Consider the following 15544-nt stretch of genomic DNA (forward strand, 5'->3'; position numbering starts at 1 on the left):
TAGAAGGATCAATTCCACATTCTTTAGGAATGACATTCAAGGCCTACATGGCCCCTTCTTTGCTCTCTACCAATCTGATTCTTCTCCTAGCCTGGCCGAGCAGCTACCAGTTCCTGAAGTTGCTCTGTCCCCTGTGTCCTGTCTCTTCTTCACAAATCATTGTTTTCCAACTGCTAGTTAAACTAATCCAAGCCTCTTCCAATCCCCACTCCCCAGGCCTATTTGACCACCCGCACTTTTTGCCATCACTGTAACCTCTACAGCAGAGGTTCTTATTTGGCTGCACAGTGGAGTCACTGGGGAGCTTGAAAGCAATATTGATATCAACTCAGACCAATTAAATCAGAATGCAGATGGGGGAAATGTCTTGCTTGTTATGAAACAGCTATGGCAAGTGGTGGGATGCAAATGCAGGGCCTCTGGACTCAGAATTCCTGATTTGAATTCCAGCTCCTCTTCTTTCCAGCCTTGTGTAACCTATGTGTGTCTCCAATTCCTTACCTCTAAAATTAAGAGAAACCCCTACCTGACCAGGTTGTTGTGAAGACTATGTACTAATATATTACTGACACTTAGTATGTGCTCAATTAATGTTAGTTATGATGAGTGCATCAGTCTCCCTCTAAAAGACTCAAAGCAACTTGAGGATAGGACTTGCATCTTACTCCTGTCTACCTTGCCCAGGGTATACACAGAGATGGTTTTTCTGAATGATTAAATAGATGTATGATTAAAGATGAATTTTGACTTTAGGAAATCAATAAGATTTACATAGAAGAAGAGGTCCATAAGCTGAACCTTGAAAGATGGATAGTTATGGGAGGCAGGTGAGGAGTGGTAAGGTGAGGTGTTCCAGCTAGAACAATAATAAGAACATGAGCCCTATTTGCAGTCGGTAGAGAAAAAAACAAAAGCCTGGGGTGTGCTGGGGTCAGAGGAGAGGATTCCAGAAGAGAATTGCTATGAGATGGTTTGAAAGGTAAGCTGGACCATTTCATGAAAAGTTCTTAGTGCCTCACTAAGGAATTTGGGTTTTATTCTGTACAAAATGAGGGGACTGTGAAAAAAAAGTTCTGAGAGGATGAATACATAATCAGACCTGTGCTTTAGGAAGCTGATTCTTTCCAACTGAAGGGTGACCTTCAGCAAGGAAAGCAAGGAGTAAGGAGTGGCTTAGGAGATGACTGTGGCTTCTCATTTGATATCAATATTGTCTGTAAATGGTAAATCTTCCCAAGAGATCATCTTATTAATTTCTGATTTACTAACATATGTGCACAGGGTAAAGATTTAAATAGAACAAAACTGTAAACTCAGTCCCATCTCTGATCACCACTTACCCAGTTCTCTTTCCCTGAAGCAACAACTGTTACTGAATTAAAAAGAATTATGAGAGTACTCTGAACAATTTTACATAAACAAATTGGATAAATTAACAAATTCCTAGAAACACAAAACCTACCAAAACTAATTCATAAAGAAATAAAAAATCTAAATAGATCTACAAGTAGTAAGGAGATGGAATCAGTACTCAACATAGTACTGGAAGTTCTAGCAGGAGAAATTAGGCAAGAAAAAGAAATAAAAGGCAATCAAACTGGAAAGGAAGAATTAAAATTATCCTGTTTACAAAGATATGATCTCATATGTAGAAAATCCTAAAGATTCCATAACAAGATTACATTCCATCAGTTAGAACTAATCAATAAATTCAGCCAAGTAGCAGATTACAAAGTTAACACACAAAATTCAGTTGCCTTTCTATACACTAACAATGAACAATTCAAAAAGAAAATTAAGAAACAATTCCATTTACATAAAAAATACTTAAAAATTAACCTAACCAAGATGATAAAATTCTTGTACAATGAAAACTACAAAACATTGCTCAAAGAAACTAAAAAGACATAAATGGAAACATATCCCATGTTTACAGATTAGAAGATTTAATATTGTTAAGATGTCAATAGTACCCAAAACTATCTACAAATTCAATGCAAAACCTATCAAAATCCCAATGATGTTTTTTGAAGAAATAGAAAAACCCATCAAAATATTTATATGGAATCTCAAAGGACCGCAATAGCCAAAGCATTCTTGAAGAAGAAGAGGAGAGTTGAAGGGACTGTTTCTGATTTTTTATAACTGACTACAAAGCTACAGTAATCATAACAGTGTGGTACTGGCATAGAGACACACATACAAACAAATGGAATAGAATAAAGTCCAAAAATTAACCCTCATGTATATGGCCACATAATTTTTGACAAGGTGCAAAGAAAGTTGCTTCAACAAATGGTGCTGAGCCAAGTGGATATCCACATGCAAAAAAACAGCTTTGGACCCTCGCCCAACACGATATACAAAAATTAACTCTAATGAATCAAAGATCTAAATATGAAACCAAAAAATGATAAAATTCTTAGAAGAAAACATAGGACAAAAGCTTCACAACATTGGATTTGGCAATAACTTCTTGGACATAACACGCAAAGGCATAGACAATAAAAAATAGATGAACTGGACTTCATAAAAATTAAAAATTGCCCTAACCAGTTTGGCTCAGTAGATAAAACATCGGCCTGCAGACTCAAGGGTCCCAGGTTCAATTCCGGTCAAGGGCACATCCCCAGTGGGGGGCATGCAGGAGGCAGCTGATTGATGTTTCTCTCTCATCAATGTTTCCAACTCTCTCTTCCTCTCTGTAAAAAATCAATAAAATATATTTTTAAAAATTTAAAAATTACTTTGCATCAAAAGACACTAGCAACAGAGTAAAAAGGCAACACAGAATGGGAGAGAATATTTACAAATCATACATCTGATAAAGGATTATTATCCAGATTGTACAGATAACTAAAATTCAACAACAAAATGATTAAAAACTGGGCAAAGTACTTGAACTGACATTTCTCCAAAGAATACAAATGGCCAACAAGTACATGAAAAGATGTTCAACATCACTAATCGTTAGGGAAATGCAAATAAAAACTACAATGAGATGCCACCTCATACCTATTAGAATACTAGCAAAAGAAACAGAAAATAACAAGTGCTTGGTGAAGATGTGGACATATTGGAACCCATGGGCAATGTTAGTGCGATTGTAAAATTGTATCGCCATTCTAGAAAACATATGAAGTTTCCTCAAAAAATTAAAAATAGAATTACCATATGATCTAGCAATCCCATTCTGGACACGAGAGAATTAAAAACAGGGCCTCAAAGAGAACAATGTACACCCATGTTCATAGCATAGCTTGAGTGTCCATGGACTGATGAATGATCAACTGATGAATAAATTTAAAAATGGGGTATATACACACAGTGGAATATTATTCAGCCTTAAAAGGGAAGGAACTTCTGACATGTAGTACAATATGGACGAATCCTGAGAATATTACACTATTAGAAATAGGCCAGTCACAAAAAGATAAATACTATATGATTGCACTTATATGAGGTACTTAAGAGTAGTTAAAATGGCAGAGACAGAAAGCAGAATGGTGGTTGCCAGGGCTGGGGGAGCAGGAGAATGGGGAGTTAGCGTTGAATGGCATAGGGCTTCAGTTTTAGAAGACAAAAAAGAGTTCTGGATGGAGGTGATGATAGCACAATAGAAATGTGTTTACTTAAAAATGGTTAAGATAGTAAATTTTATGTTTGTGTATTTTACCACAATAAAAAATTTAAGAGAAAAATACTGCAAAGAAAAAACCCACATATAAACATAAGGCCATATTGTTGTTGGTTAGCAACTTGCTCTTTTCTAGCTCTGAGCAACAATAGATCTAATTAAATTGGCTGGCTACTCTACTTGCTGTGTGTGTTCTTATTTCACAATCGGGCTTCATTTGCCCCACCAGACTTCACATTCAGGACTCTTTCTATTACATCTCACAGCACAATCCATAACATTATGAATCAGTAACACATTCTTCTGAAAACCCCCATAGTTCCATTTCTGCTAGGACCGTGGTGAGCACATGAGGAATTAAGATTACCACTGCGTACCCCACGCTCCATGACATCAGACCACCTAAAGCAGTGGTCGGCAAACTGCAGCTCGCGAGCCACATCGGCTCTTTGGCCCCTTGAGTGTGGCTCTTCCACAAAATACCAAGGCCTGGGCGAGTCTATTTTGAAGAAGTGGCGTTAGAAGAAGTTTAAGTTTAAAAAATTTGGCTCTCAAAAGAAATTTCAATTGGTGTACTGTTGATATTTGGCTCTGTTGACTAATGAGTTTGCCAACCACTGACCTAAAGGAACTGCCCTGGGCCGCAGCCTCTTGAATGACTGAGAGAGAGTTTGAATTTTTTTTACACATTTCAAAAGGCACATTTACATTTTAAGTGTATGAGTAAATGGGCCAAGCAAAGAGAGAAACTGAAGTTGTAAGAAGGAAGACTCAAAACATTCCCATTCCAAGAGACATGGAACAGACTGATGAATCTCAGGTGGAAAGGGGGAGGGGGCCGGAAGAGATTAACCAAAGAACTTATCTGCATCTATGCATTGCCCATGGACACACACAATCCGGTGGTGAAGGCCTGGGGTGGGGCAGGAACTGGGTGGAGAGGGGCAATGGATGAGGGAAAGAGGGGACATCTGTAATACTCTCAACAATAAAGATTTTTTTTAAAAGATTTTGGAAGCCTTGCTCTACACCACTGGTTCTCAAACTTGGCTGCATATTGGAATGACCTGGGGAGGTTTTTAAAAGCTTACTGCCTAGACTCCATACCCAAGAGATTCTGATTCCGTTGGTCTGAGGTGCATCCTGGGCATCAGAGCGTTTTAAAACTCCCGGATGGCATTCGTCTGCAGCAAAGCTCGAGAGCCACTGCTCTATAAACTCCCGTCGTCCTATGGGGCCTGCACACTCTCTAATGTTATAGTGATTTGTGGCTACATATGTTTTCCCACTTCTATTAAAGTATGTCTTTTAAGAGCAAGAGTTGTTTGTTTTTTAATTCCATTTTTATCGCCTAACAATACCCAGACATATAATAGGAATTTAATAACTATGTATTGAATGATTGAACAAATTATTTGTAATCTAAAATTACTCCCTCAATATCGTAAGTGTGGTTTCTGTCCTAATTCGAAGACTGGTTGGACATATTCTTGAAACTGTCAAGTTATTTCCTCCTTAGTTCCAAGCAAAGACCAAATCTCTGAAGGGCAGAAGGCTGGTGGCTAGAACCGGTTTTCTAAGTGAGAATAGACTCTCTGGGTACCAGCACACTGGCGACTACCATCTGCATGAGCTCTTATAGGAACGTGCAGCTTAAATCCTAAGACTCCAGAGGGCAATGCAACATGAACAGCCTTGCCCCACACTCCAGTGCATCCAGCTCAGAATTCTTGGCTGAAATGTGATGGTGTTATTGTTTCTTCCCCTCCAGGGTGCCATTTGGAGATTTATGGGGATTGTTGTCCTCACTATGAAGGCATCTGTTATTGAAATGTTCCTTGGTAAGTACTTTTATATGTGTATCTGGATACACTGTTAACATTCTCCTAAGGTCCAAAGAAATCCTGCCAAGAAAAGCATATAAACAGCACAGAGTATCTCTTTATGATAAACCTTTTAGAGAGAAGTCGAAGTGAGAATGCTAAGTGTAGATCAAATTCAGGGCGTATGTGTAAATATATCTTTATGTACAGTAAGTACATCCATTACATTAGAGTGTCTCTGTGTATTGCATACACACATATACACACATATCTGTGTATGTATTCTTCAGCAACTAACAAATATTTCAGATAGAGCATATTCACAGATTCTGAACAGAGAGATGCCTTCATTGCTTAATCTCTCAAGAAGCTGTATCACTGACAATGGCCTTACTTGTACCATGGGCAACTCATACCTTTAGAGATGAAACCCTTTACATTCCTCCATTATCTCCAGAGAATGCAACTTCAGGTAGGCCCTCGGCAATCAGCAGGTCAACCAGAAGAGGGAAGAGTGCTGGTGGGTGTAGCAGTAAGCCAAACGGTAATCTTCTGCTAATCTCCACCCCACTGTGCTGTGGACCAGTCAGACGGGTCACTGTGAAACTATTGTCAGGAAAGGCTTTCCGACAATCTGTACTAGTGAGCTGGAGCTGCCGTAATAAAATACCACAAACTGGGTGGCTTAGAACAACAGAGTTTTATTCTCTCATGACTCTGAAGGCCAGAAGTACAAACTCAAAGTGTCGGTAGGGTTGGTTTTCTCAGATGGTGAAGTCTGTTCCATGCCCCATAATGAACCTCATCATATCTGTGTGTCATTCACCTGGCCATTGGTCTGGTTCTCCAAAAAGCGGTGTCTTGCTCATGTTGCATTTCCAGTGCTGAGCACATCAGATAGGCCCTCAAGAAACACTGCTAAATAAATTATTCTCCTAAGGGATGCTAGATTTTTAAGGTAGCAGAGTCCAAACCTGCCCATTTTGTTTTGGGTGACAAATTATGATCAGAGACGTTGATCATGTCTTTGCCGGCAATGTATTCAACACAGGTTTGCTGCAGGAATTTCAGAAGCCAGCAGCACACAGGATAATGTCTCTCAATGAACCAATAAAGAAATAACATACTCCAAAGCAGTGATGGATCGATTGCACTATTTTTCTAGGCAAGGCGAGATGAAAGAAAGTCCATTCAGATGAGGTGTATCTTTTCACATGCTAGGCATGCAGGAGAGCCGGCTTAACCAACTGCCCACTGACCTACAGCTGCCAGCACCAAAACACAAGTCACGTGTTGCTGCCACGTTTCTAGGGAATGACAGCGCTGGTGTTGGCGGGCAGATGGTCTTCGCGAGGTCAGTGTGTGGCATTCACCACTCTCCGAGAGGAGTCCCTTTGCCAAGACAGGAGCTAATGCCCCAAGGGTCTTCCAAGGGCTTTTGGTCAGCAAAGTGATTCCTTGTCCAGACAGAAACTCTTGAATAGTCCCCACAAACTCTCAGTATTTACAGTATAAATGTCCCCTTGGCATAGTTGTTTCTCCCCATGTTCTTATGGATAAGCCCCCAGCAGGGACCCTCAGCAGCTGAGCCACTAATTGATTATCAGCCACAACAGATGAGACGATGATATCCTGACACGACTTACTTCATCCTTATATCAAAACAACTTTATTACTAAAACAGCTTTTTTGGGGGCAGGAGGGGGTCTTTGCACTTATGAGGAGCAAGTAGAGGAAGAGGCAAAGGCTGTGGCCAGCAAACCTGCATTCTGGTTCTAATTTCTGTCCCCAAAGAACTGTAGCTTTAACCAAAGTATACACCCTGACAATGGTTTCTTTTCTATAAAATAAAGGGATGACCTCCAAAGCTCCTCCCAGCACTATTATTTTATGACTTGAAACATAATTTTGTGATTTATATGATTGTAGAGCATTGTGTCCTGTCTTTGCTATGAAGCTCTGATTTATTTGACGCTGGATGTTTCATTGAGTACATAACCCCAAATTAAAGCATGGGGGAAATTTGAATGTCTTTAAAATGATATGCTTTTTAAATCAGTTTTTAGGAAGGCATTGTGGACAGTGGTAAAGAGAACCAGAGCTGGACAGTGGTTAAAGTGGTAAAAACAGACTTTAATCAGGGAAAAAAGGCAGTATAGAACTGGGCTCAATTCCAAACACAACAATGAAAGTGGGGATTTACAACCAAGGAGGAGGTTGCAGGGGTCAGTGGATGGAAATCACTAAGAGGAGACATCACGAGTAGGGGGGCTCTTGCTGAAGCAACTTGACAGGATTCCTGCTAAAGGCAGACCAGGGTGGTCAGATTTCCTGGGAGTGGAAGGGGTTCTCTCTAAACAGGATTCCTGTTAAAACTGGGCAATGCAGGTCCAACAAAGATGGACACTCAAGCCCAAGGTCAAAGCATAGTTGAGAGGAGGGCTTAGAGGAATCTGACTACCATTTGAGCAAGGAGAGAGTCCTTGTCAGCACTCCCCAAGTTAGTAACTTTAGGGTTCTAGCAGTTTATGGGCTAGAATGAGGCACTTCTTTAAAAGGCCCAGACCTATGCTAAGTATTCAGTAGGTGCTTCCTGATGTGACCACTGATCAGATGTTCTGGCACTTCATGACTTTCCTTGAAAGTAAACGGATTCTGATGATAACTTATTACTGACAGAAAAACTGGAACACAAGTTCCCATGAACTCTGTCAATGGTTTTAGAAAGCATTTTTCATTACTGTGAATATATATGATTTCAATATGACCAACTTAAAAAACAATAATGCTGGCTTTTTCTAAACGTAAGAGAAGCATAATCAATATAAGACATAGAATATATATGAGAAGTATACTATAAAATGGGGAAAATGCAGGTAAGATAGAAATTATAATTACATCCTTATTAGCATTTGTTATATTTGTTCCAGTTATTTCTCTACATATAATTCTCATTTTGTCAGAATTACTCTTAAGGTGAGAGCTGAGCATGTCTCACGTCATTTAATCTTCTACATATCATTTGTAATAAATCTTATGATTTTCCTGTTGTTGGAACATTTCCAATATCTCATTATTTCCAGATTGCCACTAGAAATAATGCTGTAATGAACATTGTTTACATAAATCGTTGTCTATAACTTGGGCTATATTCCTAGGGGTATATATTCTAGGACAAAGAATATGAATGTTTTTAAGGCCACGATTGCCTTGGAACTTTGGCATCTAGACATCCTTTCCTCAAGGCTTCTAGACACTAATGGCCTCACTAGCCAGATGACTAACTGCTCCCCGAGGAGGGACTGGCTTTCACACCTGTATTTCGCTTTGTACTCTGAAGTGAGCATCAGCCATCTCCACCTCTGACTGGCTTCCTAAGAAAAGGAACACGACTGATTTCTTTCTCACCCAAGTTCAACACCCAATGCAGCATTTCGGTTTAGCAAGAGAAGTCTTACTGATGAGGGATGAAGACTCGCCCCAGGGCACAAGCACATTTGCAGCCTTATTGCCCAGCCCTCCTCTGGAGAAGTGATCTCTGGGAGCTTTAATTAACAAATCTCAGGAGGGGATGGCCTCTGTGAACCACTGAAAGTAATTACTTTATGAAGCAGGGCTGTAAAACTAAAGCCCGCTCTGCATGTTTTCAGCCTGGAGGGTCTTGGGTGAGCAAATGCGGGTGAGGTGGTCTTACTGAAATATTTATAGTCCTAATGATACCAGGGCTTATATACACCACTTGCCACAGACACTCAAGCCCAGGACAGGATTTGGTTTTCCACAAAAATGGATACCCACATTTATTACTGTGTCACTTATTCCATCAACTTACCTTGTGTCATTTACTTTCTATATATTTATTTAGTACTTTTTTTTAAATTTCAAGGATTCTAGTTATTTATTTTTGTCTATAAAATGAAAATGTGGTCTTTGCAGTGTTAAATGACAGAGGCTACTATAAAAAATTAGACCTGCAGGACGCTCACACACATCCAAACCCCAGAAGTAAATAACACCTAAAAGTATCTGCTTTCATTCTGCTTGGCTAGACTTGGGGCTCTCACTGAATTCTCTTTCATGTTTCTGTTCATACAGGACATGGTATGTCATCTGTCCCGACCTCGGCTAATGCCAGTTGTCAAAACTGGGGATAATTCAGTGGCTGCATCATTGGCAGAGTAGCTAGAGAATCATAAGATAAATATAAATAAAGTCCCCAAAACAAACTTGGGGACATTGCCTCCTTTTACCTTAAAGACAGTTTCCAATTCAAGAATTTCTAAGTCCATTTATGCCTAAATCAAGCCTCTGTGTTCTATGAAAAAACAAACATAAAAACTAGAAAGGAAAATGCCTGTTTGGGTTAGTCTATTGCCTCAATGTTCACCTCAGAGTCCCAACTCTATCCAGAAAGCGGGTTTCTCAGAAAAGTAGCTAAAAGAGAGATAAGTTAAAGCAGCACTACCTTGGAGTGAAAGAATGCCTGGAGAGGAAAGAATAGAAAACTGACTGACCCTTTGAAAGGAAAAACATTACTGGTAGAATTAGTATACGTACAGGGAAGTGAGAATTTTGCCAATAAAAAAAAAATGTCACAATATAAATCAAAATCTTAAGAGGGCATAGCTTTCAGGCAAGAAATCCTATTTGGAGGTTTATTTTAAGGAAATGATAATGGATCAGTGCAAAGATGGAGCTACTCATGTTAAATTGGAAATTGGCTAAATTATTATATATGCATACAGTACATATATATAATATATACATATACATATACACTTTTTTTTTTTTTTTAGAAAAGCAAGCAAGAATTTATTGACTGAAGCAAAAATATTCTTAGGCTGGGCTGCTTTGGCTCACTGGAAAGTCAGAGAAAAGGGGCCTTGGAGACAGGTTCAGGGGGTTAGCCCAGGACGAGCTGCCACTGCCCATTGCTCCCCTGATTGCAAGTCTCCTGGGGACCCTTAGAGGTTAGGGGATAAGTTCCTATAGGGGAAGGAGAGAGGGAGGGAATGGCATGGGCGTGCTCCCTGGAGGGAGAGCACCAATACATATATTTACAGGCAGTTAAAGTTATTTTAACAGTAACATTTAATGACAAAAAAGTCTGCATATATCCTTAATGGACGTAAGTTCTAAAACATTGGAAACAGTATGAGCATGATCAAATATTTGTTTAAAAGTACCTATATGAATACATATATACATATAGAAAAAGACTGAAAATATACTTTTGTGTTCATCCATGTTTTCTGTACTGCTTTTTGTGTTTTTTACATTTTTCTGCAAGGAACCTATGTATTCTTTTGGTAATAAAAAATTTGAGGAGAACCAAGATGGCGGCATAGGTAAACACCTATACTTGCTGCTTCTCACCACCACATCAAAATTACAACTAAAAGGCAGAACAACTACCATCTAGAACCACAGGAAAGCTGGCTGAGTGGAAGTTCCACAACTAGAGATGTGAAGAAAGTGCATTGAGACTGGTAGGAGGTGTGGAGGAGCGAAAAGTGCTGGCACCTGGATGTGATGCTTTTTTAATCGGAGGGAAATACAAGCTCCCACTTGCTCTGAACTCCAGTTCCGGGCAATACTCTGGGGGACCCAGACACATATGGGGAGAAACTGGGCTGTATGGCATCAGGGCAGGCATGTAAGAGCAGCTTTCTTTCAGTGGTGCTCGCAGCGATCATTGTTCCTGCACGGAGACGCAGGGACCTCTCTGGTGCAGGGCTGACTGGCAGTATTACTGTTTGCTCCACCCTGGTGATTCCCTGAGACCCTGCCCCACCCAATTTACAACCCCACCCAAGCTGTGTGCTGTGGCTTTTGCATATGAATGGCCTGTCCTTTCTCAGCCTAAAACCTGTTAAACAGGCAACAGCAGCAGCAGCCTGCCTTGCTACACAGCTGGGCCTCGTCTGGGCACTTCCAAACCCCATACAAAGAGGAGAAATCTGCAGATCTCTCTGTAGCTCCTGCTGGGCGGCCCCAGGCAGTGGCTGACTTTCACTTCCTTGGAGATCCAAGAGCCAGTGTACCCAGTGGTCAGAGGGAGACCATACTGGATTACAACTCTTCACATCCATAAGAGACACACTCAAGGGGCAGACTCATTGAGCACCAAAGCCCCACTGAAGCAAGTCCCGACCCATAAGGGTGTCTCCTGCACAGCAGCTCTTCTAGCGTAGACACAGCTGGTCCTCACAGCCAATTGGCCTGGAGGTCAATTCCTCCCAGTGATACCAACAGCAATCAAGGTTTAACTACAACAAGACTGTGCTCACAGCCCACAAAGAGGTGCACCACGAGTGTCCACCTCAGTTGACTGGGGAGGCTGAGCCACTGGGCCCTATAGGACACCTAGCACACAAGGCCACTCTATCAACTCAAGGAGACTTAGCAGCTACCCAATACATAGAAACAAACACAGGGAAGCGCCAAAATGCAGAGACAAAGAAACAAGTCACAAATGAAATAAATGGATGAAAGCAAAATACTGGATATAGAGTTCAAAACCACGGTTATAAGGTTACTCAAGAACCTTCTAGAAACCTCCAAGGAACTTAGTGAGACCTTCAAGGATCTTAGTGAAAATGCCAAAAAAGTGGAAAAGGACCAGTCAGAAATTAACCTTTTGCACTCGGATGTCGAGTGTGACTCGACACGGTTAGCATTAGAATAAAGGAATCGAGAAAAAAGCAAGCGAGTGCAAAGGGTTAAGCATACACTGACTGAAATAAAAATAATATATAGAGATTCAACAGCAGACTAGAAGATCCCAAGAATCAAGTCAAAGATTTGAAATACGCAGAAGCAAAAAACACCCAACAGGAAAAGCAAAAAGAAAAGAGAATCCAAAATATGAAGATGGTGTAAGAAGCCTCTGGACAACTTCAAGCGTACCAACATCAGAATTATGGGGATGCCAGAAGAAGAGAGAGAGCAAGATACTGAAAACCTATCTGAAGAAATAATGACTGAAAACTTCCCCCACCTGGTGAAAGAAATAGACTTACAAGTCCAGGAAACGCAGAGAACCCCAAACAAGAGGAATCCAAAGAGGACCACACCAAGACACATCATAATTAAAATGCCAAGGGCAAAAGACAAAGAGAGAATCTTGAAAGCAGCAAGAGAAAAACAGTTAGTTACCTACAAGTGAGTACCCATACGACTGTCAGCTGATTTCTCAACAGAAACTATGCAGGCTAGAAGGGAGCAGCAATGAATATTCAAAGCGATAAATAGCAAGAACCTACAACCAAGGTTACTCTACCCAGCAAAGCTATCATTTAGAATTGAGGGTCAGATAAAGAGCTTCACTGACAAGAAAAAGCTAAAGGAGTTCATCACCACCAAACCAGTATTATATGAATGCTGAAGGGTATTCTTTAAGAAGAGGAAGAAGAAGAAAAAGGTAAAGATAAAAAATTATGAACAACAAAGTGACAACAAATACATATCTATCAAGTGAATCTAAAAATCAAATGAATAAAAAATCTGATGAACAGAACTGGTGAAAGTAATAGAATCAGGGGCATGGAAAGGGAGCGGACTGACAATTCTCGGGGGGAAGGGGTTGTTGGGGGTGCGGGAAGAGATTGGACAAAGAGCTTACACCTATGGACAAGGACAGTGGGGGGGGGGCGGTGAAGGCCTGGAGTGGGGTGAGAACCAGATAGAGGGGAGCTATGGGGGAGGGGGGGAAATAGGAACATCTATAATAATCTGAACAATAAAGATTTAAAAAAATCGGTCAATGTTATTTTTTAAAAACACAAGGCTCAAACTGGTAATGTGACTTTAAATTTAAAAAGATAAAGAGGTCCCCCTTCTGCCCCCACTGTTACACTTCCCAAAGGAGAAGAGCATCCAAATGCTGCTTGCAGCTCTGCTCCTGTTTCTGGGGAAGCTCAAGCATCTGCAGGTGTCCTTCGTGGGGGGGGGGGGGGGGGGGCGGGGGGAGGTGCAGAACCCCGTGCTGCTGGAGGGACCACCTGGGGACACACACGTCACACCTCAGATCTTGTAGCCTCTCTCTACCCCTTTTCCTTGTCACCTTTCCCTTGTCTTCCTTTCCCAGACAGCCCTTCTCTGGGGCTTTTTTCATATCCTCTCCATTCACCCCTCTCTCTGTGGCGCGCAGCATGCCATTCTCCGGCCATTTGGAAACTCATTGTGACACAGAGGAAAGAACACAAGAAGGGTCTGGAGCTCATCTACCTCTATCACCCATTCCTGAGACCAAGCAAACCACGTTCCCTCCTTTGCAAAATGGAGATGGTAGGATTGGTGTGCTGAAATTTAAAGACAACAAAGCAAAGGCTAGGCATCTGAAAGGTATTTCTGAAAGACTTTCCTCCACAGAGGCCAAGTGTACAAAAGATATGTCTTCTTTCCTCACCTTAATATAAGGGGAAATTAGTTTAACTAATGAGAATATTTTAATATGTGACCCAAGCAAATATCAGGATCAAAAGAGAGAAAGTGTTTAGGTGAACTAATATTGATTAGTTATTTTGTATTTTCTTCATGTAGTTTTGCTGGTGACGGGAATACATTCAAATAAAGAAATGACCAAGAAGATTAAAAGGCCTAAATTCAGTAAGTAAAGCTGTAATTCCTCACTGACATAAGGCTTGTGTCTCCATGAGGAAGGTTGTTACGTGTTTTTTGTTTAGATAATTTGGAAGGTTGTTTTTTTCTTTGTCTTTATTTCAATTACTCTGGACTCAGACTAATTAGTAATGATTCTTATTTATCACTTATCCCATTCCGAAAAGCATGAGAGACAGGAGTCCTAAGTTTAGGGTGAAAGATACATGGTTCCACTATACTAGAAAAATCCAAAATACACATACAAAGACCAGGCAATATTATATCGCTATGGCTATTCTGTAAAGGTATTTTCCTGCCATTGAAATGATGTCTTCATTACCATACCAGAAAATTCAGTCTGGCTAATGCAAAGGTCCAGCAAACCTGCCCATCTTCCAGCATGGCCTGGAATCCGAAGGTAAATTTCTCAGAAAAGCCCATGGGTTTCACACCCAACCCATGCAAAGAGGAAAAATAAATTTCATTTTGGGGTGGTATATTAGTTAAGATCAGATAACCGAAAATCCAAAATAACAGTTGCTTCAATAAGACAAAAACAGTCAGTCTGGGCTTTCAGAGAAACCTCACAATCTTCAAGGACCCAGACTCCTCTGTCTTGTTACTCTGCCTTTCTCAGAGTGGCTCCCAACTCATTGTCTACAATGTCTAGCCCAGCTCCATCCATCATTCACATTTCAGCCAGTGAGAAGGGAGGACGAAGGGAACATACCCACTCCCTTTAAAGATGAGTCCAAAAAGTCAAAATGCCACTTCTACTTAAAGACCCTCAGCCATCATTAAGGGAGGATGGGAAATGTCTTGATGTCAAGCATCCGCACTACTAGGAGAATGGATGTTGGGAAATAAGTAGGACAGGACACAGATGGGAAACCTCACACTCAAACGTTGTGAGCACACTGAGGAACCTGGAGCGAGATTTGGGGGCTTGATGGAGGCTCGAGTTAAGGTATATGTAGAAAGGACCATACAAGAAAGGCTTGGGATATAATCAATGTTTGGGGCTCTCCAACTGAAACGTCTTCACAGGCATTGCATTTTGGTGCCTTGAAATCAGCAACATTAATAATTTGAAATAAAAGAAAGAGATTTGCTTCATACACCATTCTTTTTTTCTTCTGCTCCTTTATAACCTCCATGTGGGATTTCCTGTTGAAATGAGACCAAAAGGGCAGCCATCCACAGCCTCCTCGCCTGAAATACTAAAAAGGAATCTGTTGTTTATTTATTCCTGTCAGGACCCAGAGCCAAGAGAATCGGCCCAGGGGCAGATGTGCGTTCAAAACAATGATTGGGTTAATATGGAGACAAATGCACACCCAAGTATAAATTCCTTTGGGTTGTTTCCAGTATCTTCATTAACTCGTAAACAGAATCATGAAAGGTTCCATGATTACCATGACAACAGTTTTCAGTGACTAAGAAAGTCTGTGCTAAATGACCCAAGGGCAAACCTCTTTGA

At 40.7% G+C, this 15544-nt stretch overlaps 1 protein-coding gene across 1 annotated transcript in view; it reads left to right on the plus strand.

Moving 5' to 3' along the window:
• Positions 1–15544, plus strand: part of VIT (vitrin) — a 92556-nt gene that overhangs the window by 13246 nt on the left and 63766 nt on the right. Inside the window, exons 2-3 of the mRNA XM_008162245.3 lie at positions 5409–5478; positions 14005–14070. Of these exons, the coding sequence (XP_008160467.2) occupies positions 5427–5478; positions 14005–14070 (118 nt within the window). The 5' untranslated portion in view covers positions 5409–5426. The remainder of the gene's footprint in view (positions 1–5408; positions 5479–14004; positions 14071–15544) is intronic.

This window comes from Eptesicus fuscus, chromosome 16 (assembly GCF_027574615.1).
Source record: "Eptesicus fuscus isolate TK198812 chromosome 16, DD_ASM_mEF_20220401, whole genome shotgun sequence".
In the NCBI taxonomy this organism is placed as follows: domain Eukaryota; kingdom Metazoa; phylum Chordata; class Mammalia; order Chiroptera; family Vespertilionidae; genus Eptesicus; species Eptesicus fuscus.